We start from the raw sequence: 25333 nt of genomic DNA, 5'->3' as shown, positions 1-25333 counted from the left end.
CTTTCATCACCTCCCTGGCCAGGAAGGCAGACCTCTTATAATATGGTCTTAAATGGCAACCCACTCCAGTGTTCTTGCCTGGAGAATCCCAGGGACGGTGGAGCCTGGTGGGCTGCCGTCTATGGGGTCACACAGAGTCGGACATGACTGAAGTGACTTAGCAGCAGCAGCAGCAAAGTTTATCTGCAAATAATAAATCTACAAAATTAAGTTTAAAGAGCCCATAAGCGTTAAGTTTTCACTTAACTAATCATCAAGGAATTGTAAATAGGACAAAGATGCCACTTTCCAGTCCTAAAATGGCAGAAGTGTTTTAAAAGAATGGATCCAGGGCTGGTGAGGATTCAGGAGGATGCGTGCCCATGCCTGTCTCTGCTGCAAAGTGTAAATTGAAACAGCCACCCTGAAAGGCAGCTTTGGCTTAAGAACCTTAAAGTGCTCACACACTTTGATCAGTTATTCCACTTACACAAATCCATCCTCAGGAAATATCAGAGATGTATGTAAAGACTGAGTCTTCCCATGGCAGCCTGGGTGATTTTCCTAGGACCCTTCAGATCATGCCCTGCCCTCTGTTCTCCGTCACACCCAGACCACCCAGGGTCAGTCCTGCACCCTCCAACCTCGCTTGTCTTGTACGCCTGTTCAGGCCACTCCCACCTTTTTATGGCTCCCCCCTTTCTGCCCACTGCAGGGCTTTTGCAGGGATCTCCCCGGCCTGGCACTCCCCTGGGTTTCCGTCTGGATGTCACCTCCTTATGCTTTCTCCACCTTCTCTGTCCCTTTGCTTTATTTTTCCACAGCACTTACCCCAACGTAAAAGGACGGTCACTGTTTACTTATTCTCTGTCTTCCTCTCTAAGCATGAAAGAAACTGTGTCTATCCTGGTCTTACCTACCCCATAACCCCAGAGCCTGTGTGATGCCTGGCAGGTACCAATGCCCAAAGTCAAAGGTTTTGAAAGCATTCCTTTTTAACGTTTGGATTATCTAACCTTGGGTCCCTTCCTTTATTATGGGTAATTAAGAGTTGATTCTGACGTTTTGGAGATCTTAGCATCCTTTTACTGTCTTGGATGAATAGTTAAGAAAAACATCAGGAAAGAGAGCAGAGGTATTTTCTCCAGAAACAGATCCACAGGCACTCAGCCTTCAGGTTCCTAAGAACCAACCCTCTTCCCTAAAAGTATTTAATGCATATTTTTTACTGTGGACTATATTTTCCACATAATAGCTGTTCGTCACTGAAAGCTAATTTATTCCTCATAGTGGATCATTTCAACTGCTTTTTTGAGGGGGCAGGTAGAGGCCATAAACAAATGTTTTATCGTACCTTGGAAATCATCCTTAGGGTTTTGAGTCTTAATCCAATTGGAGCATTTCATTTTCTATCAATCCAGTGGGTGAAAAATCACTGAAGAAACAGAAACCACTCGCACAAAATGGCCCTTGATGATGCACAATAGGTCCTGAGGTTGGTAACTTATAGTGAGAAACACTCCTGCCTTTCAATGCTGCCCAACTGCCAGGCTCTGTTCAAGTTTCCTGTTTAAGGGAAAATGTCTTTGGCAAAGTGAGTCAGCTGACTCAAGCCCCGGTTCCTGTTACTATGTTGCATCCCACGCTGATGGGTTGACAGATGCAGTGACTAAGGTGCCCTGGGTGAGGGGCCCTCTGAGGGGACAAGAGGCTGCAAAAGAGAGAGTTGTTTTCCCCAGAAACACTGAGTCAGTGGCTGTTCATTCTCACTGCTGAGACGTTTTATTAGAAACATGTTTAAATTAATCACATTATATCCCTACTGCAGAATATCAGAATTCATGCTTTAAAGGACATGTGATGATAGAAAAACACTAGGTGAAGAAAATCAAGGTATAAAAGCAACATAAAACAGCAATCCTACTTGGAAACATATACACCTGAAAAATACTTTGTATGATAGGAAAGCTGTACTCTAGAACTGTTATAGTGTTCTCTATAAATCACGGTATTATCACTGGCTTTATTTGTCCTTCTCAATATTTCTCAGATTTTCTACCCGGGCATGTGTTACCTGTACGACCGCAGCACCGGCCCGTGACTTACCACTCTGTCATGTGTTTCAATCGGAAGGTCCAGGTCCTGCAGGGCAAGGAGCCCCCCTGTTTCCTGCAGTGCTTCCAGGGGGGGATGGTGGTCCACTCCGGGAGACGGGAGGAGGAGGAAGAGAACACACAGAGTGAGTCACTCTTACTCTTGGAATTCGCTTCTGTTTTTCCTTCGGGGAAGGTATTTTTACAGGGGTGGCGGTTTGGAGTAAGTCTGTCTTCATGTAGCTGAAGGCAAATTTATAAGTTTGCCTTATAAATCAGCTTTACGGGGTGCCCACACCCCTCCCCCTCCTTCTGTGGAGTTGCCTTCAGAATCCAGCTTTGCATGCAGAAGGCCACAAGTTGACCTTAAACTGGATCCTGGAGGGAAAAAAAATCAGTGACTTTGAGATTTCTGTTGAGGAACATCTTTAAAAAAAAATCATCACAGCTTTCAAGCTTCTTAAAATATGCCTGGTTACAACTTACCTAGGTCTTTATAAATTTTGTGAAACTGGTTTTTCTGCATTGCGAACTTTTGGCAACCTGTTTCTGAGTCCACAAAGGTTTGTTTTCTGGACCTGAGTTAGAAACCGGCCTCGCCTCCACCTGCCCCTCCAGACACAGGAAGGAGTGGGGCTTGGGCTGCCTGGCAGGGTCCCCTCCCTGCTCAGTCGCCTCCTAACTGTGCCACTGGCACCCCCTGCAGGCGAGTGGCGGCTGTACTGTGTGCGCGGAGAGGTGCCTGTGGAGGGGAACTTGCTGGAGGTGGCCTGTCACTGCAGCAGCCTCAGGTCTAGGACGTCCATGGTTGTCCTCAACGTCCACAAAGCCCTCATCTACCTGTGGCATGGATGCAAAGCCCAGGCCCACACGAAGGAGGTCGGACGGACTGCAGCCAATAAAATCAAGGACCAGTGAGTGCCGTTTGTGTGAGCACCTCTCCCTGAGCGAGGGCCTCCAGGGTACAGGCTGAGGATCCCAAGAGCCCCGTGGATGCCCCCATATGTCCAGCATGACTCAGCGTGGGGAGGTCCCCATGAGGTCAGGGGCCCTGAAGGTCTAAGTTCATGACACACATTCAGCCCAAACCTCCCCTTGAGGGTTGTCCCCACTTTCTGAGGATTTACCTGCTTCCGTAAAAGGCAGAAGACCCCTTCAGAGGTGTGATTCGGCTCTTGAATTATCAGCCTGGGTTCTTGGTTATTTAAAAGAGAACAAATTTCAAACATCATTTAGGGGATCAGAGCTGGTTTTGTCAGAGGTGTGGAAGGTTTGCAAACACTCAGCTAGAGAGAGCTGGGACACACCCACTGTGTCAGACTGTCAGGTGCCCCCTCCTTGGGGACAAGGGTGTCCGGGAGACAGCCGCCCAAGTGCATTACCAGAGTCCCCAGGGCAGGCGCAATGGATACTGGGTTCCCTTCCTTTTCCAGGCAGGTGCCCACGACCCAGAGACAGCACACTAGACAGCCCCAGGTGAGAACCCACGCATATACTACAGAACGGGCTGTCATTCATTATAAGGACCGTTTTAGTTGGAAAGCAGGAAAGATGCTGAGCCAATCTGTAGATGTAGTCTGGAATAATTTTGTCCTGCCCATAGTTCCAGGCCTGATAAAAACTATTGGCCTCTCTCCATGCAGATGTCCCCTGGAGGCCGGGCTGCACAGTAGCAGCAAAGTGACAATTCATGAGTGTGATGAAGGCTCGGAGCCCCTGGGGTTCTGGGACGCTCTGGGGAGGAGAGACCGGAAAGCCTACGACTGCATGCTTCAAGGTAAGCCTACAACCGGCACCTCCGAGCACCAGCTTCCTCAGTATGTAAATATTTATGCACATGTGCTCCACACAACACATGAGGAGTCCAAGGCCGGGTCTTCTCGGGCCAACAACCCAGTAAGAAGACTAAATAACATTTATCACTAGTTATGATGCCAAGTAGATACTGTGTGTGTCAGGGTAGAGTTGTTCATAGAGAATGCTTCTGCCAGGAAGTGTTGCACAGAGCTCCAAAGAGGACAGGGCACTTCCTGGAGCCTTGGATGTGTAGCCGTGACTTGCAGAGAAGGGAAGGAGGGAGAAGCATTCCAGGAAACCAGATGGGCACAGCATGAGCCTCTGGGATGAGGTGTTTTTGGTTTAGCCAGTGCCCAGGGTGCAGAGAAATAGTGGTGGTTTAGTCACCAAGTTGCGTCTGACTCTTTGCAACCCTCTGTCAGGGGGTTTTTCCAGGCAAGAATACTTGAGTGGGTTGCTGTTTCCTCCTCCAGGGGATCTTTCCAGCCCAGAGATCAAACCCATGGTTCCTGCAGTGGCAGGCGGGTTCTCTACCACTGAGCCACCTGGGAAGTTGTCCTGGGAAACTGGGGTTTAAATGGGAGTGGGTCGGTCCTGTCTTTGAATACACGAAATTTACAGGTTGACATACATACAGAACAACATAAGAAAAGCGAACAATTACTAAGCAGTTTAGGCTGAGCTAGGCCCTGGCTAACCACCGGCTACATGTTCCCTCACCCCATGCTCACAGCCCAACCTAGAAGCTGCCCTGGTTCACCAGCAGGGAAGCTGAGGCCTGGGAGCTTAACAATCTCAGCCCAGGTTGGACAACAGTGGGATGTCCTTGTGACCACACTGTACTGCCTCTTGAGTTTTACAAACTTTTCCAGAAGTTCTTAAAATATAGTTGATCCTTGAACAACATAGAGGTTAGGGGCTAAGCTCCACCCCCGCCCCCACACAGTTGAAAATCCATATATAACTTGTTATTTGGCTATGTCAGGGCTTGGCTGCCCCATGGCCTGTGGGATCTTGGTTCCCCAACTGTCCCCTGCATTGCAAGGCAGAGTCTTAACCCCTGGGCCACCAGGCAAGTCCCTACATATAACCTGTCACTCCCCCCAAACTTCACTACTCATACCCAACTGTTGACTGAAAGCCTTACCAAGAACACAGAGTTAACACCTAGTCTGTAGGTTGTATGTATTATATAATTCTTAAAAAAAGTGAATGTAATGAAAATTATAAGGGATGGAAATTACATTTACTATAGGATACTATAAATTTCTGTTTATGAGATGAATCATTTGTCAGTACTTACATCAATATTGTCTTAGTGGATACAAAATACTCTAGATGTTATATGTATTACTAATACTAGACATCAAAAATTAAAAGATATTGTGAAACAAATTTGTATTTATTTAAGATATTGGGTTGGACAAAAAGTTTGTTTAGGTTTTTCCATGTGTTACGAAAATCTTGAATGAACTCTTTGGCCAACCCAATATGAATGATTCATGCACTGATAACAAAAAAAGCAACAATATGATTACTTTATATCGCCTAGTGTCACTGATACAGCTGCTTCTCAGCACCCCAGCTGTTACACTAATGAATGGTTATAATGTTTTTATGGCATGCAGCCTTTCAGCCACAATAGTCATAATAAACTATTGAAAAGCACTGTTACATTTTTATAAAATCACCTACCCCTAAAGATAACTGATACACAACTTCTCCAGTTACAAGAGACATGAAGACTGCATAGTAATTCTTTGAAAAACGTTATAGAACAGTAAGAAAACTAACACATTATTAATCTTACATTAAATATCACTCACCTTATGCCTATGTAAAGGTAGGTATCTACATAGATCTGATGCATTCATGACATACCTAAATTTTATTACTTTTTTCAGTATTTCTAGGCTATGCAATTTGTCTGCAGGTTTTTCAAGTTGTCACAAATCTCCAAAAGATTTTTCCAGTGTATCTATTGAAAAAATTTATGATGAACCATTTCCCAAAGCCTATGTTAATATCTATAGAGTTATGACTGCAGGTATTTTATGAGTATATATGCCACTCTCTACTTAATAGCTGGAGAACTGAGTTGTTTCAAATTTTTCTCTAAAGTTGTGAATAGTTTTCAAAAGAATTATCTGCATTTGTTTCTGGTTAAGGTAAATTCCTATACCTGGAACAACTGTGGTGAAGTTATTATAAAGTCTTACAGTAACATCTGCAAGCGTCCCCAGAACACTGGCACCAAATTCCATTCTTACCATTGATTGTAGCCCGCCTCACCAGCAGTTTACAAATGTGTACATTTCACAGCACAGTCACATGCTTGGTTTATTACTTTTCCTCACTGATGGTAGAAATTATGATCAAACACTGTTATAACTTAATGTTTTAAATTAGAAGTACTGTTAAATGCTGTCTATATGTATTTCTTAGCCACATATACTTCTGTCTGGGTGAATATTTTATTTGTGCCTTTAGCACATTTTTAGATATTTATTATTATTACATTTCTTTATATACTGCTAAAGATATGAACAGGTTTCCATATTTCCCATTTTGTCACTTGTCTTTTCATTTTGTTTGGTTGAGGGTGCTTTCTAATGCAGTGTAATTTTTCATTTTTATGTTGTTAATGCATAAATCTCTTCCTGAATTACTTCTTATGCAGTTATGATTAAAAAGGCTTTGCCCACCTCCAAGTTCAGATGAATTGTACCCCTTTTTACACTCGTGCTTTGATCATTTCATGTCTTACATTAATTCTCCAGTCCACCTGGAATTTATTTGTCTTTAGCTTTTTGTTCTCTTTTCTTTCAAAGATCCTGGAAATTTTAACTTCACACCCCGCCTGTTCATCCTCAGCAGCTCCTCTGGTGACTTCTCAGCCACAGAGTTCATGTATCCCGCCCGAGACCCCTCTGTGGTCAACTCTATGCCCTTCCTGCAGGAAGACCTATACAGCGCCCCACAGCCAGGTACGGCCCACAGAAGGGGGGAGTCGTGCTGAGCCAGCAGAAGGCTCACCTTCTAAGAAGTCTTTTTACTTTGCATCTAGTAAGCAGTTTTTATCTGCCAAGTACACTTTCTTATATTATTGCTGATGTAATCCTCATACCTCCCCCCAACCAAAGGAAGATGACATCAATCACATATTATAGTATAAAAAACTGACCCTCGGATACTCAACTCACCCAAACTCATCAGTTAAGAATAGGTTGAGTGCAACTATGTCAGGCATCAGTCTCTGCTGTTCTCTCAGCTTTCCCTCCATCTTCTTGATTCATGTTCTCATATGGCTGCCCTTGCTCCAGCCATCATGTTTCTGTTCAAAAGAGAAAAAAAAAAAGAGTGGGGGAAACTGCAATGATAGCCAAGTCTCTCCCTTTTATTGGGTAAAGCAAAAGCTTTCCCTGAAACCCCCAGCTGCAAGGGAACCTTGCCAGAGTCGTAGGAGCAGGGGTTGGGAGCATCTTTGGGGTGAACCCCAGAGTGGTGTCTACAATTCCAGGCTGCAGAGCAGGGCCAAGGCTCTCTCCTGTGCCTCCTGATCCCAAGGTCAGGGCTGTTTCCACATGACCTCCACCACAAGACAGAGCCTCTGTGCTGTTGTGGTTGGGACAGTCACCAGGGACTGGGCTGCAGACAGTCGTGTCTGAGGTCAGCTGTCCCAGCCTTGGGGTGTCTCCGCTCTCACATTACAAGAGCGTGGAGTGGCATCAGGAACCTCATGGACCCTGGCCACCCTGTCGCCACCTGAAAAGCTTGCCTGGTATACACGGTCATACTGGGGAAATATTAGCTAGTGTCTTATAAAGGGCTGCCACCCACCTCTTCATCCTAAGGCTCAGGTTGGGTCTTCAGCCTCCACTGGGCTTTTCAGTTGTGTGGTTATCACAGAACCCAGAATGAGAGCCAGGAAAAGACTCTGGTGAGCTGAGCCCGCGGGTGTGAGAGGCCTTGGCGACGTCAAAGAAGGGTCAGGCTAATGGTTTGCTGGAGAGAAGAGGATCTCCGCAGGCCCATTCCTCCCTAAAGGAACCGTGGACTCAGGTGGCCTGCTTAGCAGGTCAAGCATGGGCAGGGCAAGCGCGACGTGCTCCCCAGTGTTTAACATGCTCTTGGGGGTCAGTGGTGCTGACAGCCCCTCGGGGGTCACATGTCTCATCTATCCCAATCTTGGCACCTGGCCAGGACCCAGAGAGCCGCTGCGGAGTTGGGAGAGGCAGGAAATTAAGAGGAGAGGAGGAAAGAGCCTACCTCGTCAATGCCAGCTCTGCCTCAGGCTTTGCCTGATTTGTCCCTCGAAAGCCACGTCACCAGGGGGACCCTCCCTGTGGCCCTGAGTTTACCTGCCAAGGGGCTTCTCCCACTGACCATAGTGGCAGGGAGGGAGGCACCGGTTAGGCTTGGGGAAGAGTCCCTGACTGTCGGCTCTGCCCTCGCAGCACTCTTCCTTGTTGACAATCACCACGAGGTGTACCTCTGGCAAGGCTGGTGGCCCATCGAGAACAAGATCACGGGCTCCGCGCGCATCCGCTGGGCCTCGGACCGGAAGAGCGCCATGGAGACAGTGCTGCAGTACTGCCGAGGTGAGGCCCCCAGCAGTGGGCACCCTCCATCAGACACCCTGATGGCTTTCTGCAGACTCACTCAGAGACCCGGGCCAGGCCTCCCTTTCTGTGGGTGGCACTAGCCTGGGGAAAAAACTGCAGTCAGCCATGAAACCGACTTTTTTTTCCCCTGGAACTTTTTGAGGCTTATTACTTTTGAAATTAATACATTCTAAGCTGCCAACATGAATCAGATTTCTCTTTAAATTGAAGTCGAGTAAATGTACAATATTATATGTTACAGGTGTATGATACAATGATTCATGATGTTTAAAGGTTATATTCCATGTATAGTTTAAACATCAACTATACTCCCCATGTTATACAATATATCCTGGTAGCAGATTTTATACCTAATGGTTTATACTGCTTAATCCACTACCCCTTATATTGCCCCTCCCCCATCTCAACAAACTAGGGAATATCTCTTCTATTGGACTGGTCAAAAAGTTCTTTTGGGTTTTTACATAACATCTTATGGAAAAACCCAAATGAACTTCTTGGCCAACCTGATACTATAAGGCCATCTATTATTAACCTGTCACCCTCGAGATGAACAGCTGAGTTGTGGGATGGCTAGCCTGGTTAAAACCCTCCTGCACTCAGGGTTAGTCATGCTGAGGGACCCTGTCAGGGAGTAGAGAGAGCCCCCAAATGGGCTGGAAGGCCGACGGCAACCTTTCTGTCATTATTATTAGTGTTACATCTGCAAAGAAAGGTGTGCAGTCCATTCGTGGCTTCTCTATTATACCATCCACCTGAAACTGTTGGTCTTTTATATAAAATGAAGATGCCAGTAATTAATTTGTCTTAATTTTTAAGACCTCATTGATTAGTATTACTGAGTATGTACAGTCAATTTTCTCGAGAAACTTTCATAATAAAATAACTAAATTTCCCACCAAACATTTAAGCTAAAGCCGCTTCTAAACTGCTGTCATTAGGAGGAGGAAAAGGAGCCCCCAGACACCACAGAGAGAGCCTGTCTTTCCTCCCATCCAGGGAGGGTTCTGTTAGGGTCAGGAACCTTAAAGTCAGGGCACTTCCAGGCAACTGTATGCATACCTATATGCATGAAGTTAAACATCTTATGTAAACATCCTCCAGGCGGGATTGCCAACTACTCATAACTTACGTTTTAAGCCTGAAGTCAAGAGATGCAAACAAAAGATTTCAGGGGAAATCAGAGAAAGACAGGGCCTTCAGGGCCACGCCAGGTCTGTGATGTCTGCCTTCTGTGTGACCTCAGGGAAAAACCTGAAGAAGCCGCCCCCCAAGTCTTACCTCATCCACGCTGGCCTGGAACCCCTGACCTTCACCAACATGTTCCCCAGCTGGGAGCACAGAGAAGACATTGCAGAGATCACGGAGATGGTGAGCACCCCTCCTCCCCGCTCCAGGGGCTCCCTGCCTTTCAGGCTGTAGGGTGGCTTCCCCTGGGGACAAAAGGCCAACTGCGTTTTCACGTGAAAATGCGATTCCTTGTTCACGTGTTGACCAGTCTACACAGAATCAGCGTAGGGAGAAGAGAAGCCTAAGGAGAAGTCAATGAAAATAACTGGGTAACTTTCTACACACCATGCTCAGGTCCAAACAAAAGCAAAGGTGAACTTAATTACTTTGACGACAACACACAAATAAAAGCAGCCATCTCTTCTACCTGTTAAAGATCCATTGCCTCTTTAAGTCCATATAAAGCACCACAGAACAACCCCGTCTCAGACCTCAACCTTGGGTCCAAGGAGACATAGAATAACTCCATGATGAGCTCACCTGCTCAGGTAACACAGGGAGTGAAGGTGGTGTGAGCCTGTCCTGATGCAGGATGGTTCGACTCCTCTTTCCTGCCATCCTTTATCTCCATGAGGCATTTATCATAACCTCTATTCACCAAAACACATTATTAGCCAACATGTTATCCTTCCCAGCTGCACCGAGAAGAGGAAGCTTACCGCAGCTCTGTAGAATTTCTTAATGTATGGGTTTTGAACACTGCTCACAACAGCAGCCCCAAGGAAGTTTTTTATTTGGTGGGAGATGACGTGGGGATATTTGATAGGAGGTCTGGATAACTTTAAACAAACTGCAAAAGTGTGCTGCTGCTTGACCACAGAGAGGGCCTGCTTGATCTCCGCTGCTGATCCTAAGCTCTCTGGAGCCCGGTGGACTTTATCTTCACAGGTGGGGTCTCAGGCTGCCTGGGAGCCAACAGGCATGGTGAGGTGTCTCTGTGCACAATGGATGTGTGACCCAGGACACCTCGAAGCTCTCTAGGTTCAAGGACATCAGTGCCATCCTGTGTTCTCTGTGGACCCCTGGAGGGGGTTTAAAAAAAAAACTCCATTCAGCCCCAGCACATTCTAGATGGATTTTCTTACCTTCTTTTTCTACTGAGGATTAGGATATGGGATCTGAGGTATAGAGGGGAGGGTGATTCTTTTTAAGGTTAATAGCTTTTATATATTTGTAAGCACGTTCCATTATTTGCATGCTTCTGATCTCTCAGCTTCACATGTAATCATCTTCTTGATAATTCACTCATGTGATAGGCCCTAAACTATTTTGTTGATGTATATGAAAACCCATGGAAGGGTGAGATGGCATCTCAGGCTAGGGTGGGGTGGGGTGGGGATGGGCCAGGTGATATACACAGCACGTGATGAAATATGTGCAGACATGGAGGTCCCCCTCTTGGCTCCCTCTTCTTCTCCAGGACACGGAAGTTTCAAATCAGATCACCCTAGTGGAGGATGTCTTAGCCAAACTGTGTAAGACCATTTACCCACTGGCCGACCTCCTAGCCAGGCCGCTCCCTGAGGGAGTTGACCCTCTGAAGCTGGAGATCTATCTCACCGACGAGGACTTCGAGGTAAGCGTTTCTTCTGGGTGGGACTGCATTTGAGTGTCGCGCATGGCTTGTCGGAGGGTCCGTTCACTCAGCCGCTGGGCATTTCTTTTTCTCCTCCCAGTTTGCACTAGACATGACCCGAGACGAGTACAATGCACTGCCCGCTTGGAAGCAGGTGAACCTGAAGAAAGCAAAAGGTCTGTTCTGAGTCAGGAGATGCTGGAGGAACCTGGGTGGTCACTTTCAATACTGATGGACCAGGAAAATGGATGTTTTAGTGGGGGAGCCTGGTATTTTTAAATATGTTTTTTCATCTGCATTTTTAAAACCTGAAGTGACCAGCTCTCCTGCTTGTTTGGGAGTTGTGTATTTTGTAAATGTTCCAGAGAACTCTCTGGGAACATGCTTTCCACACGTCAGCAGGTGATGTTCGTGAGGTATCCGTGGCCCTACACGCACTTATGCAGCAGGTCCTCAGTGGCGGCCACGGCACCGCCCTCCCGCTCCAGCTCAGCGTTGCCTATTTTTTTGAAGCAGTTCTCTTTATAAAGTGTTATTTTGATAGTTTGTGGATTCTAAAATATATATATATTTATATAAACACCATATAAATCAAATATGTATTTAACAAACCAATATGTATTCATTCACTTTTAAGATTTTTTTTTTTTGGTGTCAAAATAATATTAAAAGGCAGTTGCCTCTGTTGAGTTAGTTCTGCCACCTGTGTGTACTTTCACCCACGTTCAGAAGCGTCTCCTTTGGTGTGAAGTCTGACTCGTTCTGAGTGCTGCTTCCGGTGCTAAGATGAACAAAGGCTCTTAAGAATCTGTGCGAATCCACCTTTCTACCTTAATATCGCCCCCAAATGTATAGTGCCTTGTTTTATGTACAGTTTATATACAGAAAAGTTTGCTCTGCATTTTTTGACGATGGTTTGGAACAGTATCTACAATTTTACTCTAAAATAGTAGAAATTTCAAAAAAAAAAAAAACCAACTCTATTTCTAATACCTGTTGTAAACATTATACATGTCATTTGGTGACGGAGGAATCCAAAATAAAAGCTTCAGAATAAACACAACTATGAACTGGGTCACATTGAGTTCCTATCTGTAAACATTTGTTTATAAATGTTAACCTTGTACCAATATTTCACCATTCAGTATTAACTGCTGTAACTTTTAATGCAGCTCACGGCGAGATGGAATACAAGGTCATACAACCAGACAGATATTCAGCCCATAAAATGAGTTGAAGACATATTTTTTCAAGTCATAATTCAACAGAAGCTCTTTATCTTTAACTATAGCTGTGTATCAAATTCAAGAGCTCAATGCCTTTTTAAAAATACTGCATATATAAGGTAGGTAGAAAAACATTAAAAACTCACCAGCTTTTATGTTCTAAAATCCAGGGTCCAAGGGAAAAGAATCTGAAAAAGAATGTATGTGTAATTTAATCACTTTGTTGTGGACCTGAAACTACAACAACACTGTAAATCAACTGCAATAAACAAACCCCAAATCCATGGTTTTGAACAAAGACCACATACCCCGATATGAGTTGTTACCACCACCCCCACTTTGGTCTTATTAATAGTTCATGTATCAATTCCGTGATTTCTTCAAACTCCATCACTGACCATATAAGCCCCCTGTCCCCCAAGACTGCACTAGGTCAGGGGTCTGTACCTGCTCCTGGCCCCACCACTTGACGACTGTGTGACACTGGGCCGTCACAGAACTGTCCCACCTCCACCTCCTCTTCAAATCAGCACTGCAACTGCGCACCTCCTACGAATGATTTTTACCAAGGCCATTCAGTGTTACTGTCATGGAGGGGGACTTAGGAAAGCAAGAGAGTTAAAATTAAGGAACGTGGTCACACATCTAGAAATGACAGGTTCAACCCAGGAAGCCCTTCCAAAGAGAAAACATGGAAAAGCCAAGGGAAGGAGGAGCAGAGAAGCATGCTGCAATAAGCCCTTTGGGTGGAGAGCCTGCTGTAGGTGTGATGGACAATACAGAGTCATCAGCAATACCCATTACCCTAGATTTTCCCAAATTCTCTAAAACTGTTTATACCCACGTGTACTAAGCACTGGCCCCAGCACTGTGTCTGCCTCTCACCTCATTATAAACGGGGCACCCGTCTTGGTTTCACATTTGCTTTTTGCCTCTCTTCCTGAGTTGTTTCCCCAAATCTCTCTCCAGTCTGCAGAACTAGATCCTCCTCTCTCATGTGGTTTTGTGATAGCAGGACATGACCTTTGCGTCCTGGGAAGGGACCCTGCCTGAACACATGACGTGCTAAGTCTCAACACCTCAGCCAGCTGCGCTGCACCCCTCCTCCAGAGCCACATTCCCAGGTGAACCATCTGGGGAACTTTTATTAAAAACAGCTGGTGTTTTCTTCATTTGCTGCTTTTGAACTAAATAACTTTAACACAGGGGAACGGATGTCTGGGTGGAGACAAGATGTCATGAGTGTCCTGAGGCTGTGGGGGAACTGCAGTAGTACAAGCAGGCCCCAGAGGTGAGGAACCCTCACCCTGATGTGTTCTTCCTGGGCTGTGTCAGGGTCAGAAAGGCCGCTCAGGAGCCCCTCTTCGTTCTCTCCTTATTCCAGCCCCTCCTGTGCCTGAGCTCCATTCTTGTAAAAGGGGATGCATTCCAGAAACAGCTTGAGAATCTGTTTTGGTCCTTCACTTCTTTCTTTTCTTCTGATTATAACGTAACACCCTGTCTACACAGTGACTTGTATATGAATGATCACGGCAGCATCATTCATAATAACCCAAACCTGCAAACAACCCATCGGTCCATTGACTAAGAAATGGATAAACAAAATGTGGTAGATTCACACAATGGAATACTATCCAACAGGAAAGGTAACAAGATACTGATCAACACTCCAATACACCTGGACCTCAGAAATGCCATTTAAGAACTGAGAGTCTGGGATTAGCAGATGCAACATAGGAATAAACAGCAAGTTCCTATAGCACAAGAAACTATATTCAACATCCTGTGATAAACCAAACTGAATATGTGTGTTAATAACTGAGTCACTTTACTGTACAGCACAAATTAACAAAAATACAACTCACAGAATGGGAGAAAATATTTGCAAATGAAGCAACTGATGAGGGATTAATCTCCAAAATATACAAAGAGCTCATGCAGCTCTATGTCAGAAAAACAAACCCAATCAAAAAATGGCAGGAGATCTAAACATACATTTCTCTAAAGAAGACACAGAGATGGCCAAAAGCACAGGAAAGGATGTCCAACATCACTAATGATCAGAGAAAAGCAAATAAAAACCAGACTGAGGTATCACTGCAGACTAGTCAGAATGGTCACCATCAAAAAGTCTACAAACAATAAATGCTAGAGGGGCGGTGGAGAAAAGGAAACCCGTTTAGACTGCTGATGGGAATCCAAGTTGGTACAGCAACGACAGAAAACAGTATGGAGGTTCCTTAAAAAACTAGTTGCCATGTGAACCAGCAATCCCACTCCTAGGCATATATCCAGAGAAAGCCATAATCTGGAAAGACACAGGCACCCCAATGTTCATTGCAGCACGGTTTACAATAGCCAAGATGTGGAAAAAAGCCTAAATATCCATCAACAGAGGCATAGATATAAAGATGTGGTATAATACATACAGTGGAGGACCACTCAGTCATAAAAAAGAATGAAATAGTGCCATTTGCAGCAACATGGATGGATCTAAAAGATTGTCACACTGTAAGCCAGGCAGAGAAAGAGAATACCATATATCACTCTGCTGCTACTGCTGCTAAGTCACTTTAGTCGTGTCCGACTCTGTGCGACCCCACAGACGGTGGCCCACCAGGCTCCCCCATCCCTGGGATTCTCCAGGCAAGAACACTGGAGTGGGTTGCCATTTCCTTCTCCAATGCATGAAAGTGAAAAGTGAAAGTGAAGTCGCTCAGTCGTGTCGGACTCTTCTCGACCCCATGGACTGCAGCCTACCAGGCTCCTCCATCCATGGGATTTTCCAGGTAAGAGTACTGGAGTGGGGTGCCATTGCCTTCTCCTCTAATTTTTTTTAAATGATACAAATAAACACATACAAAACAGAAATGGACTTACAAATATCTAAAACAAACACGGCTGCCAAAGGGAAAAATGAGATGGAGGGTAAAAGCCGGAGTTTGGCGTTTGCAGACGCAAACTACCAAATATGAAATAAAGAACAAGGACCCACTGCACAGCACAAGGAACTCTACTCAGTATTCTGTGATAACCTATATGGGAAAATAATCTGCAAAAAGAATGAAGATGTGTATATGTGTAACTGGATCACGCTGCTGTACACCTGAAACTAACACAAACTGTGAATCAACTATATTCCACTGAAACATAAAGAAAGGGGAGGAAAAAAAAGAAACATCATTCAGTGAAGGAAGCCAGACACAAAAGGCCATATAAACTGTTCAATTTCATGTATTTGGAATTTCCAGGGAAGACAAATCCATTCAGACAGACGGGTGGCAGATAGAGATGGGAGTAAAGACTGACTGTGGATAAGCATGAGGGAACTTTAGGGATGGCACTTTCTGAAAGTATAGACTTTCTAAAACTGGATTGTGGTGGTGGCTGCACAACTCTGTAAAAGCACTAAAACTTGAGTGAAGTGTACACTTACACAGGTGTGTTATACCACAAGAAAGCTACTTTAAAAATAAAGTAACACCAATCTATGTGAAAAATGCAAATATTATAAGGATATATAATTTAGAGACTGAAAGTCATAGCTGTTCTTTCTGTTAAAAGAAATAATCATTCATGACACCTGTGAAGACAGTAAGGCAGGGATTTCCCCAGTGGTCCGGTGGTTAGGACCCAGTGCTTCCACTGTGGAGGGCACAGGTTCAATCCCTGGTCAAAGAACTAAGATCCCATGAGCCTCACGGCACAGCCAAAAATAAAAAAGATGTTATTTAGGACAATCACGACAGGTGTAGGGGCCACTGCTGAAGGGGAGAGACTGGACTCAACTCCAAAGACACAAGGAAGAGTGAGGATGTATAGCAAAGAAGCAGGTGGAGGTGGGGGTCACTGGATAGAGAACCACTAAGAGGAAAAACCAGGGTAAAAGGGCAGTTCTGGCCAAACTGACCTAAGAGGACTCAGGGCAGATCAGGGTGACCAGACACTACTACCTGGGGGACGGTGGAGGGTGAGGAGTCCGACAGGTCACAAGGGTGATGAGACATCGAGGGAGGGGGTCTGGCTAAACCTTGATCTAGCTACACATGGGCCTGTCTCTGAGGCCACACCCAAGGACAGACTCAGAGAAGACTGACTACAGCTTGGTCAAGGGCAGTGTCTTTGTCACCACTTCCATATTCTATACAATTACTTCAACAGTTTGATTTATAATCTTCTAGATCTTTCTTTACACCAACTAACATTGAGATGTATGCTGTTTTTCTTTCTTAAGAGGAAAACTGCATTTGTTTTTTGGCATGTTAATTCTCCCATTAACAGCAGGGCTCAGACGCTAGTCCCTGGATGCTGATGCTGCTGTGTATGAGGTTCTGTGGTCACGTAGGGCTCAGTGTGAGGGTCCAGAGCAGCAGCCGTGGGGACCCAGCCCCTCCAAACCCCACCACCACTCAACACTCCTACAGAGGGTGGGCAGCATCCAGCCAGGGCCCAGAGAGGGAGGATGTGGGGACTGATTTCACAGGTCTTTTTTAACCTCTTGTTTTGTTTTGGGGTAGAGCCAGTTAACAGTGTTGTGATAGTTTCAGGTGGACAGGAAAGGACTCAGCCATGCATGCACATGTATCCATTCTTTTCCAAACTCCCCTCCCATCCAGGCTTCCACATAAAATTGGGCAGAGTCCCATGTGCTATAAAGAAGGACCTTGCTAGTTATCCATTTTAAATACAGCAGTGTGTACGTGTCCATCCCGAGTTTCCTAACTAACTTTCCCCCATCTTTTCCCCTGGTAACCATAAGCTCCTTCTCTAAGGCTCACAGGCCTCTCTTGATCTCAGATCCAGAGTAAGGACCCGAAGCCTCAAAACAGGCCTTTGTGGAAAGCAGATCAACAGTGTAGTGAGTGGCCAGGAAGGTCATGGGACCATAACAAGCCAAAGTCAAGGTAATGATTCATATGCAAATAAACTGAAAACTGAAAGAATGGAATACTGAATATACTGGAACAGTATCTGATCCAAAGAAAAACCCCTACTTTAGTTCCTCCTTTACTCATACAAACTAACTGCAGGAGTGTGATCAAGATGGCGTAGTAGAAGGATGTGAAGCCTTACTTCTCTCAGAGATACATCAAAAACTTCTTCTGCGTGTGGAGCAAGTCCCATAGAATACCTACTGGATGCTGCTGGAAGACCTCAGACTGCCGGAAGAGCAATAAAATCTCCACGTAAGCAAGTAGGAAAAAAGAAAATGAGAAAGGGATCAGGACGGGACCTGAGCCCCAGGAGGGGGCTATGAGAGAGGAAAGGTTCCTTGCTCTGGGAAGCCCCCTCGCCAGCAGGGAGGTTGGCCAGGACGGAGGGGAGCTTCAGAGCCTCAGAAGAGAACTGCAGCAGCCAGAGCAGAGGGGAAGCTGCACAGGCAGTCAGTGCTGCTGCCCTGCACGCCCCAGCCTGAGACATGCACCCACAGGTGCAGGATGGGGCTGGGAGCTGGAACTCAGGCTTCAGACATCAGACCAGGGAGAGGACTGGGGATGGCCATGCAAAAACAGCCTAGGCTGGCTGGAATCTGACTGCAAGCACAACTGAGGGTGTGCGTGGAGGAAGTCCCAGCTGCCTTAGAGGCCAGGCGTCATTGTTTGAGGGGTGCATGAGGGAAGAGGCGGGACCCAAATTCCTTCCCTGTGCTCGTGCTCACAGAGGGCAGGACACCACCTGCACTGGCTCCAGGTCTGGGTGCAAGCCACCGTCACCCACCTTCCTTGCAGACTCCAGGGTAGTCCCGAGCCACCACCACCCCTATCACATGTTCAGGGCACACCTGAGCCACCACCCCTGCCAAGAACCCTAGCACCAGGCACCAGCCACCACATCTGCACACCCCTATCAAGCAGATAATGACCAAAACACACTGAGGAAGGAGGGAACAAGCATCAATACTAAAAAAAAAGCCCTTAAACCCACACAAGCTCCTTAGGGTCACCCCCACATATCAACAGTCCTCCAAGACCACAGTAGGTAACTGCTTCCCCTAAACTCACAGAGTGAGAGAAATGTAAGTAAAATTAAGAAGGAGCCACTCCCAGATAATAGATCAAGAGAATTCCCCTGAAAGAACAATGAAACAGACCTCTTTATTCTAATAGACACTGATTTCCAAAAGGAGATAATGAAAATACTGAAGGAATTAAGAAAGGCTATCAACAGAAATGCAAAGTACTTTAAAAAGGAACTAAAAAATACAGAGAGAAACCAAGAAAAATTAGCAAACTCATTTGCAGAGAGCAAAGCTGAGCTAAAAGCAATAAACAGCAGAATGGATAACACAGAAGAAAGAATAAATGGTCTGGATGATAGAATAATGGAAATTAGCAATTGGTAATTGGGATAGCAGTTACAATTGGGATATCCCAATTGGGATAGCAGACAGAAAGCCAAATTAAAATAAATAAAAGCAATACGAGACCTATGTGATAACAAAAGCCAGCCAATCTATATGTAACATGGATTCCAGAAAAGGAAGAATAAGAAAAGGGGATTGAAAATGTATTTGAAGAAATTATGGCTGAAAACTTCCCAAACCTAACAAAGAAGAGATATTCATGTACAGAATGCACAGAGGGTTCCCAAACAAGCTAAACTCAAACAGACCACACCAAGACATATTATTATAAAAATGACAAAACTTAAAGACAGGGTTCCAAAGGCAGCAAGAGAAAAACAGAGAGTTCATTACAAGGGAACCCCATATGGCTATCAGCTGGTTTCTCTACTGAAATTCTGATGGCCAGAAGGGAGTGGCAAGATATATTCAAATTCCTGAAAGAGAAAAATCTGTAATATAGGATACTCTACACAGTAATATTACCATTTAGAATAAAGGAAAAATCAAAAAATTTTCTTGGAGAAGCAAAAACTAAAAGAATAAAATAATACTTAACCAGTAATCTGAAGGAAATATTGAAAGGTCTCCCTAAATAGTAAGAATCTACAGGAAAGACAAAATCACAATTGGAAAACAAATCACCTTAAATAAAGCCAATACACAAATTAAAACAAACAAACAAAATTTCTGTGAAACTGATGATAACCACAACAAACAGCAAAAGGATGAACAGGAAGGTGTAGAAAAGGATATCAAAATCATAAAATATGAGAGAGAAGAGAAGAAAATGTAGATTTTTTTTCCTACAATGTCTTTGAGCCTATATGACTATAAATCTAAGGCAAGCAGACATAGGAAGGTGTTAACATACTTGAAAAATAGGGTAGCCACAAATCAAAAACATAAAATAGATTCACAAAAATCAAAAAGAAAAAAACATAAGTATAATATAAGAAAGGAGGCTTCCCTGGTGTCTCAGACGGTAAAGAATCTTCTGCAATACAGGAGACCTGGGTTTGAGCCCCGAGTAGGGAAGATCCCATGGAGAAGGGAATGGTTACCCACTCCAGTGTTTTTGCCTGGAGAATCCCATGGACAGAGGAGCCTGGAGGGCTACAGTTCATGGGGTTGCAAAGATGTCAGACACAACTGAATGACTAAACACACACATAATAAAAAAGAAAATCATCAAACCACAACAAGAAAAACAAAAAGAAAATGACAAGGAAGAAATAGAAAATGAATGGGAAAACAAGATTCAAAATGGTAATAAATACATATCGATCAGTAATTACCATAAATGTCAATGGACTGAATGCTCCAATCAAAACACACAGAATGACAGGTTGGATTAAAAAAAACAAGAGCCAACAATATGCTGCCTGTAAGAGGCTTGCTTTAGGGCAAAGGACACACACAGACGGAAAATGAAGGGATAGAAAAAGATATTTATTTCATGCAAACAAAAATGACAAGAAAGCTGGGGTCACAATATTCATATCAGATAAAACACTTTGTTTTACAAAGGCCATAAAGAAAGATAAAGTGAAATCACTCAGTCGTGTCCAACTCTTTGAGACCCCATGGACTGTAGCCTATCAGGCTCCTCCGTCCATGGGATTTTCGAGGCAAGAGTTCTGGAGTGGATTGCCATTTCCTTCTCCAGGGGATCTTCCCAACCCAGGAATCGAACCCGGGTCTCCCGCATTGCAGGCAGACGCTTTACCGTCTGAGCCACCAGGGAAACAGGTCAAAGAAAGATAAAGGACACTGTATAATGATAAAAGCATCAATACAAGAGGAGGATTTCACACCTGTTTACATACGTAACACCTAATATGTGTATGTGTGCTCAGCTGCTCAGTCATGTCTGACTCTCTGTGATCCCATGGGCTCCTCCGTCCATGGAATTTTCCAGGCAAGAATACTAGAGTGGGCTGCCATTTCCTACTCCAAAGGATCTTCCTGACCCAGGGATCAAACCCCAGTCTCTTGCATCTACTGCATTGGCAGGCAGAGTCTTTACCACTGTGCCACCTGGGAAACACTAATATAGGAGCACCTAATACATAAAACAGACAGAGACAGAAAAGGAGAAACTGATGGGAATGCAATAAAAGCAGGAGACTTCAACACCCTACTCACATCAATGGACAGATATTCTAGACAGAGAATCAGTAAAGCAACAGAGATCCTAAATGATACAATAGAATAGACTTAATTGACACTTTCAGGACACAACAGCAAAAACCAGAATATATATATGTTCTTTTCAAGTACACATGGAACAGTCTCTAGGACTGACTGCATCAGTCAGTTCAGTCGCTCAGTCGTGTCTGACTCTTTGCGACCCCATGAATCGCAGCACGCCAGGCCTACCTGTCCATCACCAACTCCCAAAGTTCACCCAGACCCACATCCATCAAGTCAGTGATGCCATCCAGCCATCTCATCCTCTGTTGTCCCCTTCTCCTGCTTCCCCCAATCCCTCCCAGCATCAGAGTCTTTTCCAATGAGTCAAGTCTTCGCATGAGGTGGCCAAAGTACTGGAGTTTCAGCTTTAGCATCATTCCTTCCAAAGAAATTCCAGGGCTGATCTCCTTCAGAATGGACTGGTTGGATCTCCTTGCAGTCCAAGGGACTCTCAAGAGTTTTCTCCAACATCATAATTCAAAAGTATCAATTCTTTGGCGCTCAGCTTTGTTCACAGTCCAACTCTCACATCCATACATGACCACTGGAAAAACCATAGCCTTGACTAGACAGACCTTTGTTGGCAAAGTAATGTCTCTGCTTTTGAATATGCTATCTAGGTTGGTTATAACTTTCCTTCCAAGGAGTAAGCGTCTTTTAATTTCATGGCTGCAGTCACCATCTGCAGTGATTTTGGAGCCCCCCAAAATAAAAGTCTGACACTGTTTCCACTGTTTCCCCATCTATTTCCCATGAAGTGATGGGACCAGATGCCATGATCTTCGTTTTCTGAATGTTGAGCTTTAAGCCAACTTTTTCACTCTCTTCTTTCACTTTCATCAAGAGGCTTTTTAGTTCCTCTTCACTTTCTGCCATAAGGGTGGTGTCATCTGCATATCTGAGGTGACTGATATTTCTCCCGGCAATCTTGATTCCAGCTTGTGTTTCTTCCAGTCCAGCGTTTCTCATGATGTACTCTGCATAGAAGTTAAATAAGCAGGGTGACAATATACAGCCTTGACGTACTCCTTTTCCTATTTGGAACCAGTCTGTTGTTCCATGTCCAGTTCTAACTGTTGCTCCCTGACCTGCATATAGGTTTCTCAAGAGGCAGGTCAGGTGGTCTGGTATTCCCATCTCTTTCAGAATTTTCCACAGTTTATTGTGATCCACACAAAGGCTTTGGCATAGTCAATAAAGCAGAAATAGATGTTTTTCTGGAACTCTTTTGCTTTTTCGATGATCCAGCGGATAGGACTGACCACCTACTAGGGCACAAAACAAGCCTCAACAAATGTAAGAATACAGAAATTATCTCAAGCACCCTATTATCTCAAGCACCCTACTGACCACAACAGCATGAAATTAGAAACCAGCCACAGGAAGAGAAATGGGGGCGGGGGGGAAGAATTTAAGGAATATGTGCTGAGAACTATAAAACATCAAAAAGGAAACTGAAAAGAATTCAGAGAAATGGAAGGATATCTCATGCTCTGAGATTGGAAGAATTAGTATTGTCAAAACGGCCATACTACCCAAAGCAATCTATAGATTTAATGAGATCCCTATCACACTGTTGGTGGCGGTTTAGTTGCTAAGTTGTGTCCAACTCTTGCAACCCCCTGGACTGTAGCCTGCCAGGCTCCTTCGTCCATGAGATTCTTCAGGCAAGAATACTGACCCATGACATTTTTCACAGAATTAGAATAAAATAATAAAATTCACACAGAACCATAAAAGACTCAGAATTGCCAAAGTAATCCTGAAGAAAAAGAACAAAAGCAGGGGCATAACACTCTCAGATTTCAGATAACAATACAAAACTACAGTCATCAAAAGAGTATGGTTTTACCACACAAAAACAGGCATACACACGAAACCAGGAACACACACTCTTCAGTTCAAAATGGCTTAGACTTAAATGTAAAACATGACACCACAAAATTCCTAGAAGAGATCAAAGGCTAAACATTCTCTAACATAAATCATACCAATGTTTTCTCAGGTCAGTCTCCCAAAGCAACAGAAATAAAAACAAGAATAAACAAATAGGACCTAATCAAACTGACAAGCTTTTTCACAGTAAAGGAACCATAAACAAAATGAAAATACAACTTATAGAAAGGGAGAAAATAGTTGCAAACAATGAGACAGACAAGGGCTTAATTTCTAAGATGTACAAACAGCTCATACAACAAAAAATAAACACCCCAATAAAAAAAAGGGCAGAGGGCCCAAATGGAGAAATGGAGACATTTCTCCAAAGAATAAATACAGATGGCCAATAGGCACATATAAAGATGCTTGACATCACTAATTATTAGGGAAATGTAAGTCAAAACAACAATGAGGTACCACCTCACACTGGTCAGAATGGCCATCACTGCAAAGTCTACAAAAACCAAATACTGGAGAAGGTGTGGCGAGAAGGGAATCCCCCTGCACTGTTGGTGGGAATGAAATTTGGTGCAGCCTCTGTGGAAAACCATGTTGAGGTTCCCCAAAAAACTAAAAGTAAGAGTTACACCATATGATCCAGCAATCTTACTTCTGGGCATATATTAGGAACAGATGAAAATTCTAATTAGACAGGATACATGCACTCCAATGTTCATAACAGTACTATTTACAACAGTCAAGACATGAAAGCAACTTAAGTGTCCATCAACAGATGAATGGATAAAGAAGATGTGATGCATATGTATGATGAAATACTACTAAGCCATTAAAAAGAATGAAATGCCATTTGCAGCAACATGGATACAACTAGAGTTTATCATATTAAGTGAAGTTAGAGAATGATAAATACCATACAGTATCACTATGCTGCTGCTGCTAAGTCACTTCAGTCAGGTCTGACTCTGTGCAACCCCATAGACAGCAGCCCACCAGGCTTCCTCGTCCCTGGGATTCTCCAGGCAAGAACACTGGAGTGGGTTGCCATTTCCTTCTCCAATGCATGAAAGTGAAAAGTGAAAGTGAAGTCGCTCAGTCATGTTATAGGTGGACTCTAAAATATGATACAAATGAATTTATCTATCAAACAGAAACAGACTCACAGACATAGAGAACAAACTGGCGGTTGCTAAGGAGGAGAGTGTTGGGGAGGGATGGAGGGGGAGGCTGGGGTTAGCAGATGCAAACTATTATATATAGAATGAATAAATAACAAGGTCCTTCTTTCTGTACAACACAGAGAACTACATTCAATACCCTATGATAAACCACAGTGGAAAAGAATATGAAAAAATGTGTGTATATATATGTATATAATTACTGAATCACTTGTCTGTACAGCAGAAATTGACACAGTGCTGTAAATTAACTATACTTCAATTAAAAATATTGATTATAAATTAAGTGAAAAATAAATGAATAAAAAGTAAATGCACATCTCAAGCACTTGCTCAGAGAAAGAGGATTCCCCAGACTACCTTCAATAGACATCCCCAAAGAGTTAGATAAGAGAGACAGATTTGCACGGGGAAAACATGAGAGGCTTTCTGTTTCTAGAATCAGTAGCAGGGATTTGCCATGGGCGTCCAGCTTGTATGGAAATACCCCCACGGGTTTCACTATTTGAACGCACAGGCCATCATGTAGGTCCTTGAAGATCCATAAGGAAAAAAGACTCAGAGCAGCACCCCTCGTTTCCAACAATGAACTGGTCCTCTGCAGAGTTCTTTATGTCATGCTGCTGGGATTGAAAAGAAAGCTGCAGGAGCAGAATGGAACTCAAGCTGAAAGTAAGGGAAGGCCGTGTCCAAAATATCCTCACCCTAATATTTCACCCCAGCCTTGCCAGAGTCCTGGGACGTGTCCCTGACTGACACGTGGAACTCTGGAAGTTACTTTAAGGACAGACTGGAACTGACATATGTTATCTGGAAACTGACATAAATTGCCTGTTATTAGATCTTGCTTCTGACTTTGCCATGTGAACACCACTTTAGCATCTGCCCTGAAATGGCTGTAATGGGATGTGTTGTCCCCAGAAAGGTAAAGGAATCTCCACCAACAGCCAAACAAGGAGACCTGAGCTCACATGGCAGCAAAGAAAAATAAAATGGGACTTTTAGATGAGTAATTCCTGCACATGAAGGATGCGAGCAACTAACGAACATGTCTGGGAACTGGAAGACGTTGTCAGTGTCGGAGCCCCTCCTAGGAGGCAATTATACAGTTGGCACCTACTTCTCTTCCACCTG

At 44.2% G+C, this 25333-nt stretch overlaps 1 protein-coding gene and 1 long non-coding RNA gene across 19 annotated transcripts in view; one reads left to right on the top strand and one right to left on the bottom strand.

Moving 5' to 3' along the window:
- Nucleotides 1-12423, top strand: part of SVIL (supervillin) — a 256109-nt gene extending 243686 nt beyond the window's left edge. For all 18 annotated transcript variants that reach the window (XM_070800945.1, XM_070800947.1, XM_070800944.1 and 15 more), the window contains 8 exons: nucleotides 2113-2218; nucleotides 2779-2986; nucleotides 3716-3849; nucleotides 6701-6856; nucleotides 8327-8470; nucleotides 9741-9865; nucleotides 11205-11360; nucleotides 11461-12423. In XM_070800945.1, coding sequence (XP_070657046.1) covers nucleotides 2113-2218; nucleotides 2779-2986; nucleotides 3716-3849; nucleotides 6701-6856; nucleotides 8327-8470; nucleotides 9741-9865; nucleotides 11205-11360; nucleotides 11461-11547 — 1116 coding nt within the window. In that variant the 3' untranslated portion in view covers nucleotides 11548-12423. The remainder of the gene's footprint in view (nucleotides 1-2112; nucleotides 2219-2778; nucleotides 2987-3715; nucleotides 3850-6700; nucleotides 6857-8326; nucleotides 8471-9740; nucleotides 9866-11204; nucleotides 11361-11460) is intronic.
- Nucleotides 11917-25333, bottom strand: part of LOC139186476 (uncharacterized) — a 52037-nt gene continuing 38620 nt past the window's right edge. Inside the window, exon 3 of the long non-coding RNA XR_011570037.1 lies at nucleotides 11917-12774. This is a non-coding gene — a long non-coding RNA (uncharacterized lncRNA). The remainder of the gene's footprint in view (nucleotides 12775-25333) is intronic.

This window comes from Bos indicus, chromosome 13, assembly GCF_029378745.1.
Source record: "Bos indicus isolate NIAB-ARS_2022 breed Sahiwal x Tharparkar chromosome 13, NIAB-ARS_B.indTharparkar_mat_pri_1.0, whole genome shotgun sequence".
Classification (NCBI taxonomy): domain Eukaryota; kingdom Metazoa; phylum Chordata; class Mammalia; order Artiodactyla; family Bovidae; genus Bos; species Bos indicus.
Note: the sequence above shows the minus strand (reverse complement) of the source record. Positions and strands in the feature narration are given on the sequence as shown.